This window comes from Sprattus sprattus (assembly GCF_963457725.1).
Source record: "Sprattus sprattus genome assembly, chromosome: 5".
NCBI classification, from domain to species: Eukaryota; Metazoa; Chordata; class Actinopteri; order Clupeiformes; family Clupeidae; genus Sprattus; species Sprattus sprattus.
This window is the reverse complement of record NC_137924.1, coordinates 44003372-44028423: the sequence shown is the minus strand read 5'-3', so window position 1 is coordinate 44028423 and position 25052 is coordinate 44003372. Positions and strand designations below refer to the sequence as shown.

The following is a 25052-nucleotide window of genomic DNA, read 5'->3' as shown; positions in this document are numbered from 1 at the left end:
ACCTGTAAAGCATCTAAACGTACAGAGTAAGGTAGGTTGACTGCTAAATACAGTGTAATACATTAAGGCAGCCGTCAGTTTTTGGATAGCTCTCATAAGTCAGTTATTGTATATGGCATTATTAGTATTCTAACCATCACACATAGGATACAAAGGTACACACTCACTGCTTAAATAAAACACTAAGCCTACTATCAAAGTCTTTTTTTAAGATAATGTAGGAAGGTTTAAGAAACTTCTAGCTAGTTAGATATTGAAGGCAACTGCTAGCTAGCTGCTTGCTCAAATTCAAACCAACATCTTCTCTAAACTGGCAAGCTTGGAGCAGCCTCTGTTCAATGATTGGCTCAGGGGGTGGGATTTGGGATGCACCTTCCAGGCAGCTGCTGCCTTGAAGTCGACGGTGAGGGCTCAAAACACCATTAAGCCGCAATTCATCGCGCGTGCAATGCATGTCAGCAAACATGTTTTCAAAAGTATGTTTCAAGTAGGCTACAGCCGAACCCTCGTTCTCTTTGGATCAATACTAATCGAGTTGATAAGCGTGTCTGATGAATACGCAACTGTGAGGTGCACGAATGGACAGAGCAATGAATAGTAATAAAAGATAAACTTGAATTTCATAATTTGTGTGTTCAATTTCTTACCACTGGTAAATTCTAGATTATATTGATATACATTTCAATAGAAGTAGTTTGCATATGTAAAGAGGTAAACCTTGATAATCTGAACCATACATGATAGCACCATGGGGCTTGGACTATTGTCAATCTATAAGCCTATCTATTTCATTTTAAAGTAGAAGCAAAATTATTTCCTCAAGCATAGCCTTAATTATGTATGAAATGTTTTTTTTTTTTAGCACAAAGACTAGGAAAAACCCTGAGAAACACACACACACATACGCACACAAACACAGACACACACACACACACACACACACACACACACACACACACACACACACACACACACACACACACACACACACACACACACACACACACACAAACATACACACACACACACAACCTGGATTATTTGGATGTATGGTGCTTGGTTTGTAGACCCAGCCACGTCTCACATGGGCGCATTCCTCTACCCAGCACCTCCCATTTCTACCCGATGTGGCTGCGAGGGCCTGTAAACACCTCCAAAAAACCCTGAGCAACGGCCTGGAGGACTAGCAGACAGAATCACACTACGTAGAGTAGTGAGTGTGTGGATGAGAAGGGAGGTGACAACAGCTTGCTCTCAAGCCCGCTGCCTGTTTTAAGTTCTAATTAAATTTAAATGAAAGCACTTATGTAATTACGTTAATTAGAGTTGAAGTGTGGTGTGCCGTTTCCGCGACTTAGCCCCTGGGTCAAAAAGTAGAGGTGCTTTTAGTTCTAGAAAGCAGGACCTGCCTTAGAAAATGTAGGCAAAAATAAAGTATTCAGCCCCAAGCCGTCTCCCAGCATAGTAATTTAGCACCACACCATACTAACCTCGTGCTGTAGGGATTTTTGTAATCAAAAGGAGGCATGTGAGAAAGAGGTTCAGAAGAGTCGGCACATAAGCATGACACAAAGCAAACTGTAACATACTACAACGCACACACGCACACAAATACATACAAACATGCATACATACACACATACAGTACATACATACACATACATATATACATACACACACGCACATACAAACATACACACACACACACATGTGCACACACACACACACACACACACACACACACACACACACACACACAAACATACAAACATACATAAACAGGGATGCTATTAAGAAGGGTGTCATGCCATAAACACTAGAGAGCTCCACTATCAAGCCTGGTTGAGGAGTATAGCACCACACACTCTCACTCTGGATGGGATATTTCCCTGTGTCAGCATTCATTGAGGAGTTAGGAATGTTAATGATGGTGGGTGGGTGAGAGGGGTTGGGCCTGGAAATATGTGCATTTTCTCCTGACGCCCTGCTGACACTTAAGAATTCATGGGATACTTTTTCCTCCTTTCTCATCATTTATTTACATTAGCACTGGGAGTGTATTAGGTCAGCTGTGGCCACACTTCCTTCTCTGAGGGCTAACTATGGAACTAAGGAACACTCTCTTTCTGTCTCCCCTCTTTCTTGTCTCAATTGTCTTTCTCACGAACTTAAGACGAACCCATAACCTTTCATGGATGCAAAATTGATACTGACTCACAGCCAAAGTAATCAAAAATTAGATCCTCATAGCTGGGTCTCGTACTCCAACCATCACAGCACTGCAACCACATAACTCCATTCGAGCAGTCTAGGTCGTATCGTGCTGGACTTTTTTTTTTTACCACATAGCCTTTTGTGGAAAAGGGCAGTTACATAAGCCCAGTGATTTTCTTAAATGGAAAGGTCTCTCAGTGGTCTGTGCTTGAGTCAGCCAGTCAGCTCATCTGTCTCCCAGACGGGTGTCCTACTGTGCCGTGTGCTCAGCGGAGCGGGTTCTCTCATTTGGCGGGGGCCAAGGCTGCAAGACTCTCAAGTACAGGCCGGGCTCGACCCTGGAGACGAGCCCAGAGTCTGGAGTCCCTGAGGTCCAGGACACCTCCACACAGCCGGACATATGCACACCCACCCACGCATAAGCACACACACTCTCACACGTTCAAATTCAGACTCAACATGCAGACAAATAGATACACATATATACATAAAGTCATGAGAACATATAATCTGTGCATGTAGACAGACACACAATAGCACACACACTCTCATGTATGAATTCACATTCTAAACCTGATTGTTCAAATCCTTGATTGTGATTGGCTAAAAGCCGTTGTAAAATCCAGCATTACCTTACAATTTGACCTGATTACATTCCATATTACTGCGCAGCGAATGGCAAGGCATTCATGTAGCGCATTTCATACCCAGTGTTCCATCTGGCTGTTGCGTTGCTTCAAGGGTTGCGTGGCAACGATTTATTTAGGAACTATAATTTTTAGTGGCGGAAGAATGACGGTTTATCATTAAACTATTGTTTCTTAAATTGAATTGTCTTTATTTATGAAACCATATCAAATATGTGTAGTAACAGGTTTAGAAAAGCAATAAGCCCCGCGAGTCCGTGCTTTGCGCTGATTTTAGAACAGGTAAGGGGGTTTAACGGCACTCCGCTTCGCGTCGTGCCTAACAACTCCCTTACCTGTTCTAAAATCAGCGCAAAGCACGGCCTCTTGGGGCTTATTGCTTAATACTAACACACGCACACAGACACACACACACACACACACACACACACACACACACAGACACACACACACACACACACACACACACACACACAGACAAAGTACATTTGCAGGTGTTTATCTAAGGCACTTTTGCATTGTCTGCCAAGGCAACACCCTGACCTACATCCTGTTTTTACTAGAAAGCCTCTTGTACTGAGAAGTGCATTCCTAGTAATTGTGACATGCATCTCTGCATCTCAGTGTCACATCAGCACAATGTTCACCCATCTCCAGCGAATCACGGCGGATCACTACCCTAAAGCCCCTGGGGGTGGGCTGTTGGTCATTATGATGCAGCCACATGTGTTCCTTCCTACCTGAGATTAGTGCCACCAGTGCTGTGGATTCTAGAGTCTTGCTGCATTGTTACCCCCTGGAGGGATGGAGTTTGGGTTGCATGGCTCATCCCAAATGCTTACATTAGCATGGCATTAGAGCTAGATGCATATTGTGTGCCTGAACTCAGCCTAAATTTAGATGATTCCTGATTAATTAGACCAGGTGACCTTTCACCCTCTCGCATACTGTGCTGTAATTTAAATAGATAATTTATAATGAATGCAAGGAATTGGTGTGATGCACCACGGATGTGATTGCCTTTGCATTATTCTCAGTCATTGATGTACAGTATGTGTATGTATGAATCTATCTAGGAAATGTAAAGCTTTCAATTCGGTACACAAATGTTTTTGAAAACCCAGGACATTTTAGACGAATGTCCTCAAGCAGAGTGCATGTATGTAATGCATGAATGTATCATAACCCAGTGTGTTATGGCTAGGTACCACCATGCAGTATATTTATATATGCCCATGAGAACAGTGACATAAACATGGTCCTGTTGCATTTGGTTATTGATGTTGGTTTTCCTAGCCAAGAAAAGTGGCATGTCCATGTGTGGTGTCTTGTGATGTGGTGAAAAGTGTTTGGCCCGGCAGTCTAGACGTCCGTCTGTCTCGCTTCTATCTCCCCTGTATTAATCGCCTCTGTAGCCGTGCCTCTCTTCTTTGAGGTGGCAGATTTAGGGTGCTGGTTTGGGAGCGGTGGCACCACGTTGCCTCTCCCCTAACCCCCCAACCCCCTTGGCATCACCATGGTGATGGGGTTTGGGTGGCCTGGGTAACGCTCTGATGTGAAAGGCGGGAGCGGCGATAATTTCTGCCTGCCTTAGAGGAGTGGCTGCTCAATAAGAGAGCATTTGGCAGCGGTGGGCCACATATCACCAGCCATCAGTGCAGAGAAAGAAAGGAAGATAGTGGAGGCTCAAAGCGAGGGAGAACCAGAGAGGGAAGGAAAAAGAAGAGATAGAGTGGGAGAAAAAGCAGAGAAGATAGAAAAGGCCAGAGGATGAGAACAGAAATACAGACACAGGAGGAGTTAAAAGAAGAAGTGAAAAATAACAAGGGAAAAGGATAGAGAGGAAGGGAAAAGCAGGGAAACCTGGCAGGAGAGTCAGTATCTAGTGTCTGTGTGCCTGTGTTGAAGGCTGTTGCATAAACAGGTGATGGTCGGTGCACGTGAGTAACCATATGAAAATCTAAAAGGCAGGTGTGTGTCTGTGCCATTTTCATGTGCTTGTGTATAAATGTCGTCTGTCCACCTGTTTCACCAACGCTCCAATCCCCAGACCATTGACCTTAGCAAAATACCTTCCCGGTAAAACATTCAATGTTCAACAAACTAACTTACCCTAGAAAGGTCTAAGGAACCTACAGACTAAACATGACACAGAAATTGTTTATGTTACGTTAAAGTCCCCCGTGTCCTCTGTATACTTTTCCCAACCCTCCATCCTCTCACCAGATGTTGTTTAACTTCTCTCCTCTCGACAAAGCTGCCGTCGTATTAAACACATGGGGATATAGCGAGAGCGCACGCAGGAGGGTGATAGACGGCACCTGTCTGCCGGTTTTCCTCTCAGCAGCGTTCCGCTAACACCTGGCCCTCTCTGCTTATTAGACTCCTGTGACTAGGGAGCATCCATCACTCTTGCAGACACAGACAGGGCGGGCTCCACCGCAGTCCTGTCTGTCTTTCCGTCTGCCTCTCTGTGTGTCTCTCCGTCTGTCTGCCTGTCTGCTGTCTGGCGTCTCCAGCTCAAGTAGGGGTCAAGTCAGGATAGCGCAGCCCCTCCCTTCTTCGAGCCTCAGTTTAAAAGAGAATTCCTACCAAGTTCAAAATACGGGTACATAAATTTGATATGCTATCGTTTCTGAAGCACTAGCCCTTATCAGGCAAATTGTTTCTTATACCGAGATAGTGTATTTTTTCCTCACTCATTGGAGGTAAGGGGGAGGGGGGGGGGAAGGATTTAGCTTCGTGTTGAAGGATTTTTTGCTGGTCGTCAAGATTATCTCTGGAATAATAGCAACTGGTTTTGAGATTAAATTCAGAATTTGGTTTTATCTTTTCTCTTCATCTTTTTACAGATTAGAGGAGATGCAGCCCATCGTCATGCAGCTCTCTCCATTGGAAATAGGTCATTATAGATTAAGTTAGTCTAGATTAGACTAAGTTTGAACTGTTTGGGCCTTGATTAGAGCGGGTTAGCTGTAGGTGCTGTAATGCCTTCTTGTGAGATGCCAGGTCAGCTTGGTGGGCGTTAATTACCGCAGGGTGACTGGTTCCCACCATAAGCTTTTCTTACATTGTAGCATATCATCGGCTTACGCTAATTACACATGCCCAAAAATTAATTACCTAAATTGCTCTCCTGGGGTGGAATCAAGAGACGATTAAATCGGATTTTGGGGAAGGAAAAGGGGGCAGTGGCAGCTTTTAATCCGCGTTAACAAACATTTGAGCGGACTTGGGGAAGGCACAGAGGGGCGTATTTGGAGATAGGCCGAAATAGAGGATTGCGAAAAATAGAACGAGGGAGAGTGGGACAGGGATTGACTGCATCAAAGAAAAACAGGAAAAATAACGAAAAGAAGAGAATATGGAATGAGTTGATGGTGAGTTGGAAGCAACTTGACAGAATGAAAAAGAGTTAAACTTGCAAGAGGATGAGAAGGGAAAGTGCTGCATGAGGCTGGTGCCAGCTCAGCGAGAAACAGCAACGCAAGAGGCTTCAGAGGACAATAACATAAAACATCACTTGCCTCAAGGAGAATTGAGCGACCAGAAATGACACCATAAAAAGCCTTTCATCCGGGGCCATGACTGATCACCCAAACATGACTCATCCTGATAAAGCAATCTGGGAGAGGACACAATGGCTCCACTTTTAGCATCCCATGAAATGCTTTGAATCTGGAGCAGAAGATGAAAGGAATATCCGGTGATGCATTCTGAAATCGTCATGCCAATTATGGGCATGTTTAGCTCGCTGACTCATGAACCAAGACTTTTTTTTTCTACAGAAACATGCTAGCTATGTTAATGCTGTCTCTTCTCTCCTCAGTAAACTATGCTGTGTTTATGTGCTAGGTGGAGGACTGTCCTCTAATTTTCTGCAAGTGAACTGTCCTATCTTTGTGCAATCACCCCTGAGGTGGACAAAGCACTAGCCTTCACTCGTAATTAATGGCCTTGCCCTAGTCTGCTGCATTGCTCTTAGCAGGCAGAGCTTGTGTTTGTGTGCGCAGCCTCAGCCAAATTCATCTGACACGCTGCAGGCTTAAGCTTAGGGAAATCGTCGCTTTGTTGCAGTCTGGTTTCCTATTATCTCTTGGCTTAAGGCTAAGGTAAACAGATCCTCCATTTTAAGTATGTCGGGAAAGAGGGCCTTCTTCTTACTCTATCTGTCTCTCAGCGGCACATAGGCCTACTCAGTAGAGATAAAGCACCTCTTTGAAATCAGAGATGATGGATGGGTGTGTTACGTAGCGAGAGAGAAAGAGAAATAGAGAGAGAAGGGAAGGGATTGAAAGAAGAGACTGACATGGTGGTCCTTGCAAACTCTCCACATCACTCAGTGTGCATTTTCTCAGGAGGATTTGGGCCCGATTATGCTATTTGAGGGATTTAAGAGGATCTCTTCCTCTCCCCTCCCTTGTCTCTCCGTCGCTCTCTCTCTCTCCGATTTACAGCCTGAATCTGTGCATAAGAGCCAATAAAGCACATCCTAGCTCACATCTCTTCTCTTAAATTAATACAGAGATAATTTTTTGGGTACAAGATAAAGGATTTGTGCTGGAAATAGCTGGATAGTCATCACAGACGTCATGTTTGATCCAACACCATTATTTTGGAGTGCAAATCAGCTGAATGTTGAATATGGCACATGCTTTGGCATGCCTTCAGGCAGACATCGTCACAAATCATGCAGCAAGGCACCATCAACCCTCTCGTCCCCTCCAACCATGCCAAAATGAGAACATTCGAATTGGTGTTATTGTGTATTGGGGAATGTTTCCATTGTTTAGACAGGCTATGATAAAGGTTGATTAAACTTGAGAGGTTCCAGAACCCCTGCGTTATTTTTCCAGCCGGCACTGGGGGGAATGGGCCCCATCAGGTCCGTAGTTCAGGAAACAGCCCCCCTGCTCCAGCAGAGGACAGGGAAAGGTCAGATTCTCTTGCCAGAGCAGAGGCAGGTGTGCACCCAGGTGGACGTCACTTGGCACCGCTTCATATCGCTGAGCTTTTCAAAACAGCTTTCTGCACTGCATCCTCTCTCACGCTCTTTCTCCGCCTCTCATAAAATGAAATGACACCACCACTGACGATCATCATGGCATCATGTATCTTAGTGGAACCAACACCTTTAGAATTTAGAAGGATGGCTTTGTGTGCTACGAAGATGCTGGTGAACTGTGGCCTGTGACTATGCATCCAAAGATCTCCACAGGGCTGCTCACAAAGGCCCCATAGGCTAAAAGCTCGTTGGAAGTAGGGGGGGGGGGGGATTTTGCTTCGTGTTGTAGGATTTTTCGCTGGTTGTCAAGATTATCTCTGGAAAAATAGCAACTGGTTTAGAGATTAAATATAGAATTTGGTTTTCTCTTTTCTCTTCATCTTTCTACAGATTAGGGCAGATCCTTACTGAGGAATCATCGTCGTTCAGCTCTCTCAGTTGGAAATAGGTCATTTAAGATTAGTTTAGACTAGATTAGACTACGTTTGCACAAAGTTAGTCTGTTCACCTGAGCAATGGAAAAGGCCCCCATAGGCTAAAAGCTGCTCTGAGTTGGCCTGGCCCTCACAGCATTCTGCTGGCAATGGAATCAGTTTTGCCTCTGTCCTTCCTGCTCTGTAAGTACATGGAGCTCATCAAGCCCCATTATGGTCTCTTGAAAGGAGAAGGTCCATCATCTTTGGCAATCACTCTACCCAATCACTCATGGTTCATTCATTCATCTTTCCCCTGAGGCACACCATCGTCCGGAAGCTTTTCCCTATCTGCTGGCACCATCAGGATGAGACCTGAAGCATTATTAGTCCCTAATGAACCCGTGGTCGGGGCAGTCAGTGGAGGACCATTTCCACTCATCTCATCGAGCCTGAGAGCACATAGTCATCACGTAACAGGATGTAAGACACAGAGTGGCAGAGTGTTCCATCAGCGCTGATTACAATCTCCCCCTTTGCGCCTCAGCTGGAGATTGGTTCCAGATATAAGAAATGATAGGAATGATAGACCCAGGAATTGTCGATTGACCCTTCTTGCATCTGAATGCCTTTGGCTGTGTCTAACTCCAGCTCCCTAGTAGCATTGTGTGATAGTGCCATCTACCCAAATGTGCCATAGCAGGTACATTCATGGATGGCAGTTGACAGATGACACTGCTCTCATGGATTATTATATGGGTTTCCGGAATCATGGAATTCAACTAATGCTCTTTAGTTAAACCAATGAAGATATCTGCATATATTAACTTCTCCGTCCGTCTTGAGGAATAAGAAACCATCAGATTGTCTAGCTCTCATCATGATTCAATTTCACACAAGAACAGACTAATTCTTTCAGTTACATCAAGCTATCGAATGATGAATGAACCTGAATTCACATTATTAATCACCAGTCCTGTCTCGATATCCCTGAGTAAAGAAAAGTCGGACGTGATGCAAACACTTCCGGTCTGGGATTCTTCACGATAAAAGAATTAGAGACAGAGTGCGTGGAGTGCTGTGTGCTACAGGTTCATGAAGTCCATGCCCGGAAGCCTGGGCCGTCTCAGCCTAAGCACTTAGTCATCTCCTGCTAATGTCAGGGAAGAACTGAAGTATTATCTGTATTTTTTCCCCTCATAGATTTGGCAATGATGACTAACTGTGGCAGGGCGAAGGAGGAAGAAGTGGATGATGAGGGTGCGGAGGGGTGGGGGTTTAGTGGAGGGTGGATGATAATTGGACTTAATCTGTATGTGCTGACGGGCGATACGGGGGCTGTGAGTGTGTCTGTCAGTGCGATCCGCTCCTAAGCCTGCACAGCTCTCGCCTCAGATCTCTTACCTCGCTCACGCCATCTGCGCGACATTTACAGCCATTTGAGGTTTTTTCTTCTTATTTGATGGGTGTGATCAGGCGAAGCACAGTGGATCTCAAGAAGGGTTGAAGTGGGTTTATTACGAGCCTATATAAACACATGAGCACATGTGAATGCATTCATTCCAGATAATAATTGAACTGTTATACACACATTGTCATAGTTCTGAGGATCTGAATTACTGAAGCACCAAACCTAGCACCTAGCAGTGGCTTAGCCCTCGTGCAGTGTGTGACACAGACCATCTGTCAAACAGTACATGTCATAGAATGCCAAATGCTAATACAACATACATGAATGAAGAACTTTGAATGGCTTACATGGTCGTTAAAGATCCCATTCACTTCAACAGATTCCTTTAAATTTGCTTTCTTATTGATTTTCCTTCTTGTGTGCCCAGTTACAAATAGAGCATCCATTAGTCAATTAATGCTTCCCTTCCTTTCCGTCATTGATCAGTGGTCTTATTGATTTCACCCTTTTTTAAACAGTCCCAATTGGCTGACTTTCTTGTACTGCAGTTCCAATGTATTGTAACATGTGTGGACCTACACCAACTGTTCTCCCTTGTTTGTCTTGAGATTAGGTAAGCATCTGAGCATCTCCTTTCACATTAGACATACAGACTAAGCTGAACAAACAGATGGGCTGGGCTTGCATTCTGTGCTACTATTGAGCTAGTTTTTGTCACTACCTAGCGAGTGAATTAGACGCTCCAACCCCATATGGTACCCTGGTATGGAGCAGTGTGTGCTGAAGGAAGCAGACTCAAAAGCCAACAACACTTACTTCTCAATGAGACGTCTAATGGTAGCAGACAAGCCACAAACAGCTCGTACTCATCAATATTTATTCACAAGTGCACACAAATCACTAGCAGCGACCCATGTTTGACTTTCAGATCCGCTGTGGGGAGGATAGCCTGACCCTGGCCACTAATGACCAAGAAAAGCAATTATCTGGAAGGAGCCCCGGCTACAGATCACGTCATGTCCGAGCCTTATCTTCTGACTCATCTCCCAACCTCCCCCTGACACTTATTGGCACAGATGGGATCGATTTCCCAACTTCCTGTTGTCTTGTTTTTCTTCATCTGCATCCTCTCACTCTCTCTTTTTCAATCCCTTTCTCTTTTAACCGCCCTTTCATTCTCTCTTTTACCTCCCTGTCTGTATTCCTGTCTCCTTCTCTCCCCTCCACTCCTCTCTTTCTCTCTCCTGTCTCTCCTCTCGTTTTGTCCCTGTGTGAGAGGAGGTTGAGCGATTAAGCCTGTCTCACTGGTTCCCTCTAGACTGCAGAAGGCCCTGCTAGAGGTGGATAAATAATTCACGGGGAAAGGTTAATGTGGTGATGCGCAGGCTGCCATCTCCCCGTCTCCCTCAGCAGCGGTTACACACTCGCTCAGGGCGTCTCTGAGCCGCTCCAGGTCTCACTGCTCGCTCAGGCTCTTTGTGTGCGTAACACACAACATGACGGGAGGAATGACTCTCGATGTTCTTTCATAGGGTGTCGACCTAACCTTGGTGTGGTGCCTCACCTGTGTTATGGGATCCTGTAGGCTTAAGATTACGAAATAGGCTCCTTTGGGGTGCTTGGCTGCATAGAAGAGGCCTGGAAGGGACTTGGAACTAAAACTAAACTGAACTGACAGTTTCACCCTTTTGCCTTTTGACATAGAACCTTTGCTTTTTCTTTTTAAACCAATGGTTTCGGCAATGGGCCATGGGTCTAGCTCTGAATTGCAACACTGAAGTTGACTGTGATCTGGAAATAAGTGTTTTTCTCGGTAACTTCAACTCTATTTTGACACTATTGCTCATTAAAAGTATACCATTAACCTCTATAGACCTCTATTAACAAAGCACTGAATATACACATTTTGAAGGAACTTCAAAACTTAAACTGTGCCTTGGTTCTGTCAGAGGAGAAGTCAGCCCTGGGATGGAGCAGTGACTCCCTCTAGTGGCAGACAGCAAAATTGCGTTCCAGGTTACAGCTAAATGTTTAAGTTAAGAGTTAAAAAATGGTTCAGCAAATTCTACAGCATTCATCAATGAACTATCATTATTTATACCATTCATTTGCTTAAAACACCATTTTATCAGAAGCTGACATTAATAACATCGACTCACCACCACATTTACATGATTGCTATCAAGCTTCCCAGTTTCCCTATCGCTGTCCCATTATAAATGTCACACTTTAATTGCAAGACCACTGAGCGCAGGTAGGGAAATATAAACCACATACATAATTCAGATTAGATAACTTTAGGCACACCACTTAAATTCCCCCACCTCTCTCTCCCTCTCTCTCTCTCTCCCTCTCTCTCTCTGTTTCAGAGGGGATGCTGCTGGGGACTGAGGTGGACCTGCAGGTGGTGGAGAGCAGCGCGGTTGCCCTGGAGAGCGTCCTGAAGGCGTGGCTGCACGAGCAGGCGGGGGAGCGGGAGCATCTGCACCTGCTGCTGCCCCCCTCCCTTCAGCAAGGCTCCACCCCCGGAGGCCCCCGCAAGCCCAACTCCAGTACTGGCTCTCTCCTCCTCCGTCGACTCCTTTCATCTCTACCTTTGGCTAATGCATTTTGCTTCTCCTCTTTTCATTCTCTCTCTCTATAAATCTTTCTAACTCTATCTCTCTGTATCTATCTATCTACAGTATCTATCTAGCTCTCTCTCTCTATATATATATGTATATATATATAAATATTCTTCTATGTCATACATACAGTGGGGAAAATAAGTATTTGAACCCCTACCGATTTCGCAAGTTTGGCCAGTTGCAAAGAAATGTGTGATCTAGAACTGTAATAGTAGGTGTATTTTAACAGTGAGAAACAGAATATCAGCAAAAAAAGAAAACTGCATTTTATAACATTTATGACTGTATTTGCATTTGATGCAGAAAATAAGTATTTGAACCCCCGAGCAAACAGCAAGAATTCTGGCTCCCAATGACCAGTTATGTGCCAAGAAGCACACCGATTAGTCCTCATTAGGTCTAACAAGGTACACCTGATCTCAACTGGTGACGTTTATAAAAGAAACCTGTCCAAAGAATCATACTTCACACCTTCAACCTCACCACCATGGGCAAGACCAAAGAGTTGTCCAAGGACGTCAGAGATAAGATTGTAGACCTGCACAAGGCTGGAATGGGTTACAAAACCATTGGCAAGCAGCTTGGTGAGAAGCAGACAACTATTGGTGCGATTATTCGTAAATGGAAGCAACACCAAACAACTGTTAATCGCTCTAGGTCTGGGGCTACATACAAGATATCCCCTCGTGTGGTATCAGTGATCATCCGAAAGGTGCAGAATAACCCCGGAACTACACAGGGGGAGTTCATGAATGATCTCAAGGCAGCTGGGACCACAGTCACCAAGAAAACCATTGGCAACACACCACGCTGTAAAGAAAGTACTGCAGCACTCACAAGGTCCCCCTGCTCAAGGAAACGCATGTACAGGGCCATCTGAAGTTTGCCATTGCACACTTGAATGATTCTAAGGAGGATTGGGAGACAGAATGTGGTCAGTTGAGACCAAAATCAAGCTCCTTGGCATCAACTCGACTTGCCGTGTTTGAAAGGGGGAAGAATGCCCACCGTCAAGCATGGAGGTGGAAACATTATGCTTTGGGGCTGTTTCTCTGCCAAGGGTACAGGATGACTCAAGGGGACTATGGATGGGGCCATGTAACGTGGAATATTGGGCTTGAACCTCATTCCCTCATTCCCTCCCATTGAAAACGCAACCTTAAAGGCACCCAGTGCAACTTTATGTAAACATTCATTCGTTGTGTGGTGAGAACTGATAGAAAATCGTAAACAACAACAATCGCCGGTGGGGAGAGGCCATTTTTCCATTGACTGGAATCCTGCTGTATTTATTGTAGGTTACAAAAAATAAAGAAAATGCGATTGTTGTTGTTATCGATTTTCTATCAGTTCTCACCACACGACGACGTCTCATCTTTGCTCCTTGAATGTCGATATGTAACGGTATGGAGTTATTGTAACTTACTACGTGTAAAAAAGACTAGAAATTGAATGTTTATTTTTAAGCTTCGAAAGTTGCACTGGGTGCCTTTAAGGATTTGGAGAGGATCTGCAAAGAGGAGTGGACCAAAATCCCTCCTGAGATGTGTGTAAACCTGGTGACCGACTACAAGAAACGTCTGACGTTTTGATAGGGGTTCAAATACTTATTTTCTGCATCAAATGCAAATGCATTTTTCTGGATTTTTTTTGTTGATATTCTGTTTCTCACTGTTAATATACACCTACCATTACAATTATAGATCACACATTTATTTGCAAGTGGCCAAACTTGCGAAATCGGCAGGGGTTCAAATACTTATTTTCCCCACTGTACACTCTGTTTCCTCTGCCTCACCCTCTCTGTCATTCTGTTAATCTCCTGGTTACCTCTCTCTTGGTTTGTTCCGCCTATTCAATGTCCTGCTCCTCTGCAGGTATATCCATGTGTGCACTACTCCGTCTGGAGAACATTTGGTGAATTTATAATAGTGTTGTTCTAGATGCTACACTTAAATGGCAGGTCACTTGCATTATGCTTACAGTGTTGAAAATGCACAACGAGTGTCTCGATCCAAGTCAGTTAGGTGAGATAGAGGGCAAATTACACAGGGCTGTAACAAATACAGATAAAGCAGTGGCGCCGTGAGGTGAGCTAACCAAAGAACGAGATGACAGCAGGATAGACACAGAGTAAGGACATCATTATGGAGAGGCTGCACACACTGCAACAGCTATCACAGGGGTTATTGTCCTTCCATGTGTGAGCTGCTGATGTTCAGCAGCACCAGAAGAGCCTCAAGCTGTTAGTTGCAGTTCTTGCCAGTAACCAGTAGAGGCTCCCATAATCACACTTTGTAACAGTTGCTACGCCCCTGACCTGAGTGTATTTGACTCTCAGTGTAGGAACCTACTGTTACAGACTTGGACAGACTGAGCAGTAGTGGAGCGATAAGGAGTGTTGTGATGAGAGTTTCGAGACTGTTCTGATCTGGACTGTCCTGAACTTAAAAAGTAACATAAAACGTTTGTGCTGGTGCATGTGTGCATGTATTTTTGTCTCGTGTTTTTTGTTGTGTGTTTGTGTGTATGCCTGTGCTTTTTGTACATGTCTTGTGGGTGTGTGTTTCATGTGTACATGTGTGTGTGTGTGTGTGTGTGATTTGTACTCCCCTGCAGTCTGCCTGAAGTGTGACATACAGGAGAGGCTCCTCAGCCCCAGTCTTCTCCCCGGCTCCTCTGCCCTGGACCTCGGCACCAAAACAGAGAGCGTCCGGGACTTCCAGCCCCCCGGCAAGGGCCCAACCAATCACATTCCCCCTCCTCAGAGACTCCGAGCCATCAAGTAGGTTAGGTTGCGCTCTTGTCTTCAGCTCGCGTCCAGTCTGCTGCCTCTAGTGGCTCTCTCAAGTCTGCCCCCCGGGCCACACTGGGACATGAAAGTGTAGCATGAATAGCCTCATTCATAGCATTCCTGCCGTATCAAAGGCAGGGCCACCAGACCAGATGGCTTTATTGTCAATAAATGTTGTTGTGTTCCTCTGTCCTCGCTGGCCGCCAACCCGCAGCGTGGTTAAGTGAGGCCAGTGTGGAGTAGTGTAAGAAAATTATCTGTTCTGGGATGAAGTGCTACATTCCACATGGCGAATGTTTTCAAGTTCCTCATGGATTGGCATGATTGCAAAACGAGAGAAGCAGTCGAAACTGCGTGTGTGCGTGCGTGCGTGCGTGCGTGTGTTCTGTACTGCACTATACTGTACATGCGAGAGGCATGCCAGACATAGAAGGCCTTTTGTCCATATGTAAAAGAGAAGATATGAAAAACTTCAGAGACGTTAAATGCCTTGACAACAGACTCTGTTCATAAACGGCCTTCAAGCCTAACGTCATCCATCTGCTTACCCTAACTCCTAAACGAGTAAGAGAGAGAGAGAGAGAGAGAGAGAGAGAGAGAGAGAGAGAGAGAGAGAGAGAGAGAGAGACGCAGAGAGAGAGAAAGCGTTATGGGAAAGGTATTCAAATGATAAGAGGCTGGAATGAAAGGGTAAAGCGGTAAGGGAGAGCTATAAAAAGAAAAAGGATTGTATTGAGGGGAAGAAAGACAAGACCTGTTGGAGAGGGTTTGTAATAGATAAAAAGTTAAAATGGGATAATGGGGCAGCAATGGGATGGAGTGATGGGGGAGAGAGAGGAAAAGTGAGGTTGTAGAACAGAAATAGAAACTGGGGGGGGGGGTGAATGACTCACTCTATGCAAAAGAGCGTATTACCAGCGATACCACTTCCACTCGTGCGCTGGGCTGGAGACAGGGAGGCCTGTGTCAGAGCGATCATCAGTGGTAGAGCCAGCGGAGGAGAGCGAGAAGAGACGCTGAGTCTCCTCTACTGTTTGTGTGTGATTTGCATGGGCTCCTGTGCTTTGCATGTGTCTGAGGCCCCCTGAAGTAGGAGAAATATTGACTCTGGGGCAGAACACTGTCATCATATCCGCTTTATGGTGGGCTGATTAAAGCCTGTGTTATGTCACACGTCTCTCACTCACTCTCTCTCACGCTTTACATTATATGGATTTTGTGATTCATGGAAGAAGCATGGGAAATCACTGTGTGTGTGTGTGTGTGTGTGTGTGTGTGTGTGTGTGTGTGTGTGTGTGTGTGTGACCTTTAAGGATGCAGACCCATAAAACTTAAAATTGCAATGAAGTGTTAACATGATGTGCATGTGTGTGTGTGTGTGTGTGTGTGTGTGTGTGTGTGTGTGTGTGTGTGTGCATGTGTGTGTGCACGTTACAGGACCCTGCACGCAGACGGCGTGTGTGAGTCGGTGCTGTATGGTCTCCCTCTGGTCATCAGGCCCACCATATGCTGGCAGCTGGATTGGGACGAGATTGAGAGCAACCAGCAACACTTCCACGCACTTTGTCACACACTTAGGGTTAGTCCATGTGTTTGAGCAATGAGTATGAGTGTACAGGTGGGTGTGTGTGTGTTTAAGCAATACGTATGAGTGTATGTGTGTGTATGTGTGAGTGTTTGAGCACTGTGTATGAGTGTACAGGTGTGTGTGTGTGTGTGTGTGAGTGTTTGAACACTGAGTATGAGTGTACAGGTGTGTGTGTGTGTGTGTGTGTGTGTGTGTGAGTGTTTGAACACTGAGTATGAGTGCACAGGTGTGTGTGTGTGTGTGTGTATGTGTGAGTGTTTGAGCACTGTGTATGAGTGTACAGGTGTGTGTGTGTGTGTGTGTGTATGTGTGAGTGTTTGAGCACTGAGTATGAGTGTACAGGTGTGTGTGTGTGTGTGTGTATGTGTGAGTGTTTGAGCACTGAGTATGAGTGTACAGGTGTGTGTGTGTGTGTGTGTGTGTGTGTGTGTATTTGAGCAATGAGTAAGAGTGTACACAGGTACAGGTGTAGGGGTGTGTGTGTGTGTGTGTGTGTGTGTGTGTGTGTGTGTTTTGGTGGCGTAAAAGGACCGAACCTGTATCTGTGTGACAGGATGTGCAGTGTTTCTTATGTGGGCGAATGATGAAAAGATGCCTGATAATTGTATGTGTGAGAAACAGAAAGATTGTCACGTACCTGTGAGAGGGAAAGTCTAAGAGACAGATGGGTGCTTGTGATAAAGGTGTGTGTGTGTGCTTGCAGGCACGTGAATGGTTCCTGCTGGTGCGTTCTGAGCCTGCTGTGGGTTCGGCGCTGGCGTCCGCCTCGTCCGTCTCCTCTCTCTACGTGCTGCAGCCCTCTCCCTCACTCTCACTGCTGCTGCTCAAGCCTGTGGTCACCCAGGAGCTGCTGCTGCCCTGCTGCATGCCTGACTCAAATCAAGACCCCCCGCTCAGCGCACTCATCACTTTGGAGGTGTGGGACCCCTCTTTCTGTGAAGCATGCATACACTGGTGTCAGAGTTCTCTCGCTCTATCTGCCTCTGCCTCTGTCTCTGTCTCTGTCTCTGTCTCTGTCTCTGTCTCTGTCTCTGCCTCTGCCTCTGCCTCTGTCTCTGTCTCTGTCTCTGTCTCTGTCTCTGTCTCTGCCTCTGCCTCTGCCTCTGCCTCTGCCTCTGCCTCTGCCTCTGCCTCTGTCTCTGTCTCTGTCTCTGTCTCTGTCTCTGTCTCTGTCTCTGCCTCTGCCTCTGCCTCTGTCTCTGTCTCTGTCTCTGTCTCTGTCTCTGTCTCTGCCTCTGCCTCTGCCTCTGCCTCTGCCTCTGCCTCTGCCTCTGCCTCTGTCTCTGTCTCTGTCTCTGTCTCTGTCTCTGTCTCTGCCTCTGCCTCTGCCTCTGTCTCTGTCTCTGTCTCTGCCTCTGCCTCTGCCTCTGCCACTGCCTCTGCCTCTGCCTCTGTCTTTCATGAGGGAAGTCTATCACCTAAAGGCCCTCCAAATGTTAAACATGCATAGTCTCATACTCTGGTGTCTCATATGCTCTCTCTCTCTCTCCCTCTCTCTCTCACTCCTAAATAATAAATAAATAAATAACTGTGTGCATATATTTATGAAGGACCTGACCCAGAAATACCTTATTGTTAGGGGTCCACAAAGTTAAGTTATTTGGGGGGGCATGTTTGGTATGTACCTCGATTTTGAAGTCACGGTTCGGTATTTATTTAGATCACGGTTCAGTTTACTTTTCGTTTTCAGTACAGCAGGGAACACAAAACAATGCTTTAATCTATTTTGAAAACTGTAAACAGTGTCTCATTGGCTGAACCCATGTACCATTACACCCATCCTCACTATGATCAGTGTTCTCCCTTCTGCACTGTCTGACATTCTGTCACTCTGTCTGACACTCACACCCACACAGGCAGTTATCAGCATTAAGGCTTTGGCATGCACTTGCATGAGTGCTCATCACTTTTCCTGTCTGTCTCACGCACACACACACACACATCACACGCACACGCACACGCAGACGCACACACACGCACACACACACACACACGCACACACACACACACACACACACACACACACACACACACACACACACACACACACACAACACAGCTCATGTTAGGGAAGAGAGCAAGACTTCTCCGACCCTGACCTTCCATGTGCTGCCACAGCTACATTTGTGCATTTCTTAATCAATCAGCACACCATGTCCCTGTCTCCCAGCACTCAGCACATAGCTCACGCCAGCGCCACCATCATTAATCACAGGAGGCTTGAACTTTGGAGCCAGCCTCAGTCTCAGCACTCACACACCACTGCGCCACCCGAGACCTTTACACTGGTGTCCAAATGCCCCCTAGTCACCGCGGCCTGGAACAGTAGCTCGTGTATCATCGGACCGAATCTCCTTTCATGTTGGGATCTGTATCTTTTCACTGGTTCAGTGAGGAAAAAAAAAGAAGTTTGAACTTCCTGTTCCCCTCGCGTGTCATTTCCCCCCGCTCCCCGAGGCATCTCTTACTCATCAAACCTGAGCAGAGGGTCGCTTCTCATTTTGCAAATGTTTCTTCCTCTCCAGCATCGTTGTGTTCAGCTCATTTGTTTCTTCCTCTCCAGCATCATTGCACTCGGCTCATTTGCAGATAAGGTTCCCAGTCCTGCTCCATATCCTGTGTATGATAGTAAATGATGTTATGGTCCAGGGTTTTAAATGCAGGTTCTGTCTCTGTCACCTTTCCCCTCACACTATTCCTTCAGAACTCCCTGCAGCAGCTGGAGGACGACCTCATGTTCAACCCTCTGGGCCTGGACACTAACCTCTACCCGCACCTCAGGATGCGAGGCCTGGCCTCCCGACCGGCCCACCCTTACCGTAGGCAGGGTCCTGCCCAGACCCACGAACCCGGAGTGAGCCATGAAGCTGGGCAGATCCAGCGCAGGGAGCCACTGCGGCCACAAGAGGGCTCCACGGCCCGACAGGTCAGGAAGCCCCTTTAGGCTTGCAGACCTCCAGCAGCATCCCTCCCCACCCCAGCTCTCTGCTCCGCTCCTCTCCTCTCCTCTCAGGCCTTCTAAAGAGGCTTTTCAGCCCAAGCTAAAAGCTGGGAAGGGAAGTGAAGGGAAGTGAAGGGAGCGCTGCTGGGACTGTTTGGGGTTAGTATTGTGTGGACGGACGTGACCGGAATGTAGACTTGAACTGCAGTAGCCACTCTTTGGAGCTATGCAGGGAGCAGTGAATGAGAGCAGGTGTGTGTGTGTGTGTGTCTGTGTGTGCTTGTCTTTTCATTATAGGTGTGTGTGTGTACAGTGTGTAGACAGTATGTGTAACTTGAAGTAGAAAAGGGAAGTTTGGCCGGTGACAGCCAAGAACGAAACTGACTATTGCGGCAGTTGCTCTCCACCCACGCAGATATCCTTGAATAACACACACAAGCACACGCACACACACACACACACACACACACACACACACACACACACACACACACACACACACACATCAACGCTTGTAATGTAAGCCTCTACTTTCTCTATCGGTCAACCTCTGATATGAGGCATAGAAGCAAATGGATGTGCAAGCAAGCACATGCACAATTTATCAGGTCATAATATTTACTGGTGACATGCATGGTGTTTGCTTTGTCCAGTCTGACCAAGTTTAAAGGCCAAACGGCAGGACTACTCTTGCGTACCACGGTGGCCCTATTATGTTTCCACATGATTTGGACAGTGAAATGGTACCATGATTTGGGTGGCCTGTGTCTGATATGGTGTATTGGGACACTGTTTTCGTTGGCTGTTGCGTAACCTGAAAGACGGCGTTGTGGCCATTAGCCTGTGTCATGGTCCTGTCCTCAGCAGCCAGAGGGAGGGGGAGGGGGAGGGGGAGGGGAGGGTTGGCCGGCAGGAATGGGAATGAATGTCACTTCCAGTTCTCACTGTCGCTGCGCACTTTTCCATCAGCAGTTTCTTTCCTTTCTTCGGTTCTTCTTTCTCTGCCGCTTTGTACCTTTCTCTTTCTATAGGTCTCACACCCATCTTTCATTCTCTCTCTCTTTCTTTTACTCCTCTCTCTCTATCCCTCTCTATCCCTCTCTCCCTGTCTTCCTCTCCTAATTCTGTTTGTATCTCTCCACAGCAGTCTCATGGCCGTCAGTCTCACCAGGGTCGGGCGCGGGCGACCGTGGCTCCCCTCCCGCCCTCCTCGGGCCCCCCGGCTAAGAGCTCCCGGCCCCCCCTGACCTTCGGCAAACGCCCCCCCGTCTCTCCCTCCCCCTCCGGCCTGGGCGAGAGTGACGACGAACTGATGATGCTGTAGCTCCTGCAGGTGAGATGGCCGACTCACCATGACCCCACAGAAGCAGAATGATATGATCCACACTCACTATGACTCCACAGTAGCAGAATGATATGATCCACACTGACTATGTCTCCACAGTAGCAGAATGATATGATCCACACTGACTATGACCCCACACTAGCAGAATGATATGATCCACACTGACTATGACCCCACACTAGCAGAATGATATGATCCACACTCACTATGTCTCCACAGTAGCAGAATGATATGATCCACACTCACTATGACTCCACAGTAGCAGAATGATATGATCCGCACTCACTATGACTCCACGATGATCCGCACGCACACAGATCACCAAATGGAGTGAAACAGTTCAGTGGGAAAGAGATACTCTATCCTTCCCCTGGTTTAAGCCTTTTTTTCTACAGGGTACCTGTAATCTTTTTTTAAGCAATGATGAACTTTGACCCCCTGATAGCAACGCTGAAAAGCTTTGCTCTGCATACATATACAGTCCATACAATACACAGAGGAGTGTACACCAACCCTTATCAGCTCAGCTGTCTAATCTCTACGTAGTTGTGCATACTTTCGCTCAGAAGGAGTGTTTGTGGCTAGTGAGAGGCTCATAGTTCAGCTAAATCATTCTCTTACACACACGCACACACACGCACACACACGCCCACGCACACGCACACACACACACGCACACACACGCACACACACACACGCACACACACGCACGCACACACACACACACACACACGCACACACACGCACACACACGCACGCACACACACACACACACACTCAGCACAGCTGTAAAGCATTAGTACGCGGATAAAATACTTCATTATGTCGGAAGAGACATGGTGTATGCCAGCCCCAGACACCATAAAACAAGAAGCCCTCATATCTCTGTTGACAAGGAGGAGAGCCTAGTAACCCTGTTAATTAGCACGGCCTTTTAACTGCACAGAAACATTAGACAGTTTTATGTGATTAAAGGCCTTCCGTTCCCCCCCTGCAAGGAGGAGAGACGGGGCTAGGCGCCACTGGACCACAAGTGGCACGAAAAAGAAAGTTCTCTCAAATATTTCCCCTCAAACCAGAAAGAGAATGCTGAGGCAAGCGAGAAAAGAGCAAATAAATGCCGGCACCACAAACAATAAAACAAAAATGTTTTTTTTTTTTTAAGGGAGCAGTTCTCTTCTGCTCACAAAAAAAACGCGAGGGGAAAGACAACACGGATATGACGAGAGCACGGAGGAACTGGTTGGTGAAGTGAAAGAGTGAGGGCATTGTCACTCGCTTGCTTTCGTTCTCTCTCTCCTCTCTCTCTCCCTCTCTCTCCTCTCTCTCCTCTCTCTCTCTCCCTCTCTCCTCATGACCTCCAGCCTTGTGCTCAAAGGAGTCCACTGTGCTCAGGGACTCTGACCAACACGGGGTAATAGAGAGCAAGAGAGAGAGAGAGAGAGAGAGAGAAAAACAAGGAAGAGAGAAAAGAGACATCTATTCATCCCAACTCCCATAACTAAGAGCTGGTTAGGTCCTCTGGAGGCGGGCTGCACTCGAAGGTGACGAGGAAAGGAGCTGGTTAGGTCCGTACGGGGGTGGGGGGGGGCACTGCTGGGAGGCTCATCAATGCGCCCCTCTCTCCCTCGGAGCGTTTGCTCTCCACTCATTAGCCGTTCCACCCACCATCCGCTGCCCACACCACTGCTTCAGCCACCGTACGTCAGAGCACGCCAAAGCTTTTCACACATTCACACACACACACACACACACGCACGCCTGTTCTTGCAAAGCAACACCATCAGACACAGGGGTGACACAATGACAACTTCAACGGTGACATTTTAATGTCAGCCGTATTTTTTTTTACCCCTCAAAGGCAAATCGCGAAGGATTTTTAGGTTATGATGTTGAGGCAGAGGAAAGCAATTAGCATATTAGCAGTTAGCATGTGTTGACTCAGAAGGTCGAGCCTCGAGCAGGAAACCACTCTGCCTCTCGTTGATGGCGCCAGCATGTGTTCTCCCCCGAGAAGGCTAGCGTGGAGACCGACCGAAGGCAGCACAGGGCGTCGCTTAATGAAAAAAAGGCAGGGATAAAAAAGTGAACAAATGAAATGAAAAAAAAAAACACTATAACATCTAACAGCCTTCTAGAGGCATGCAACATTCCACATGCTGAGATGAGGTTCCCCCTCGGGAAAACGTGCCAACTTTTTAGTTTGCTTTGTTAGTCGTCCGCCTTTGGTCACACTGTCAAGAGTTGAAATGCTGCAAAAGGGGTGGTAAACTGGAATTTAGCACTGACACAATACAAAACTACATTAAAAAAAATCATGATTGAAGCAACATGGCACTTCTTCATGCAAATTCAACAAAGTATTCAATCCTCAACAGTCAATACTCAAATCTCTAATAAGTGTCTGTGGTTACTTATATGTACAGTCAATCTTGGTGACATGCCTTTTGGCCTCCTTTATTTAGAGGGAGGCCTCTAACATTTTCTGTGACTACCCACGGTCTCTGACAGGATTGGGCTTGTTGAATCCCACCATGAGGAGACACTGGGCATGCACAACTCGTCTACTGACAGACCAGATGTGGACGGCTTCTGGCAGTCGTCGACCGTTTCTCCCTTGCTGTGGAGTTCATCTGGCCTCCCTGAAGCACTGTTGTGGTTTTGCAGCTTTTGGTCACATTTCAAGACCAGCCTACTTACTAGCCTCCTCTTTCTATTGTTGTTCCCATCTGTGTAACTTGGATGGAAAGATTCTCAGATTTGTGTTTATTACCCAAGAAGGATGTTGTTATGAATTGCTCTCTAAATCATTTCAGGATGTTGCTGATTTAAAAGAAGAATCAATGTGTTGAGCAGACATGTAAAGCCAATGGAATAAAATTCCAGGGCTGTTAAACTGTGTCCGACTTTCCAAACAGGCATAGCCCTTCAGTGCAGCAAGGATGACTGAAATGTTTTGTTTAAAAAAAGAAAGAAAGTAGACAGTGACGGAGGGAAGTGGGTGCCTGTAGTGCAGCCCTGACTGAAACTCTTTGGAAAACGTAAGTGGAATGTCAGAGTGGGAAGTGGAATGACTTAAGGTTTTTTTTTCCATAAATAGTCCTGATGAGTTCTGACGGACCTTGAAACTCGTAATAGAAGCACAGCTGCTCTGATTGACCCCATTCCAAACCCTCCAACTATATGCAAACAGTCCACGTTTTTCGCCTCAATGATGTTTCTATGCAGGCAAACTGGCCGGCGGACATTGTGTTGACTTAATTATTCTGACTGTGTCAACTATGAGCTCCTGGGTTTGTGCATTGCACTCTTAGAAAACCTGCTTATTACAGGTATTTACATTTTCTGTCCAACTGGAAAGTAGTAGTATTACTTTCGACCCAAACAGAATACTTAACATGTAGATTCTACATCAACAGGGTCAATCATAATGACTTTATAACATTCACTGCTGTGGTTTTCACCCTGTACACGTGTGGTCTCCTAATACAGACGGACAGAAATCAGCTCCGTCCTAGTAAAGCCTTAATATCACGCAAAACATTTACCCAAAAAAGTCCTACTAAAAGTACAACTAATCCACCAGTGTAAGCTGGTTTTGTCTGATACACTATGTCACATATCTGCTGGACTCTTCTGCCCTCTCCTCTTCCTTTCCTGTCATTGTCTCAGGCAACACAGTGGAAACAGGAACGCAACAGCCTCAAAAAGAGGAAGCCAAATTTAGAGAAATTGGACAAGCTGGCCAACTCAAAATGACCCATCTTTTTCTCATGTCTTTTTTTAGCCAACAGTGTCTGTGCTGCTTCATTGGATAACATGGGTGATTTATGAGTTAATGTTTGTGAGTGCGTTTGGGGCTTTTAATAGGTACTGCAGTTGGATGACAAAAGAGCACTAGGTTATAACATGAGGAAATGGTTCACAATGACAGATTGTTGGAGCAGGTTTCACACTGCAGTGAAATAAATCAGCCCACTGGATAGTCACTGGCCATTGAAAAGGTCATGCTGGGGGAGGAGAGGTGGTGTGAAAACAGACCGAAGTAGGGTACTTCCTTGTCAGCG

General features: G+C 46.2%; 1 protein-coding gene across 1 annotated transcript in view; it reads left to right on the top strand.

The window, feature by feature from the left end:
* m1ap (meiosis 1 associated protein) overlaps positions 1–24744 on the top strand; it is a gene marked incomplete at both ends in the record, with an annotated part of 30157 nt that extends 5413 nt beyond the window's left edge. Inside the window, 10 exons of the mRNA XM_080839859.1 lie at positions 2485–2585; positions 3486–3555; positions 12060–12242; positions 14937–15102; positions 16549–16690; positions 17403–17615; positions 19404–19625; positions 20785–20960; positions 23497–23593; positions 24658–24744. Of these exons, the coding sequence (XP_080695985.1) occupies positions 2485–2585; positions 3486–3555; positions 12060–12242; positions 14937–15102; positions 16549–16690; positions 17403–17615; positions 19404–19625; positions 20785–20960; positions 23497–23593; positions 24658–24744 (1457 nt within the window). The remainder of the gene's footprint in view (positions 1–2484; positions 2586–3485; positions 3556–12059; positions 12243–14936; positions 15103–16548; positions 16691–17402; positions 17616–19403; positions 19626–20784; positions 20961–23496; positions 23594–24657) is intronic.
* Positions 24745–25052: the final 308 nt, after the last annotated feature.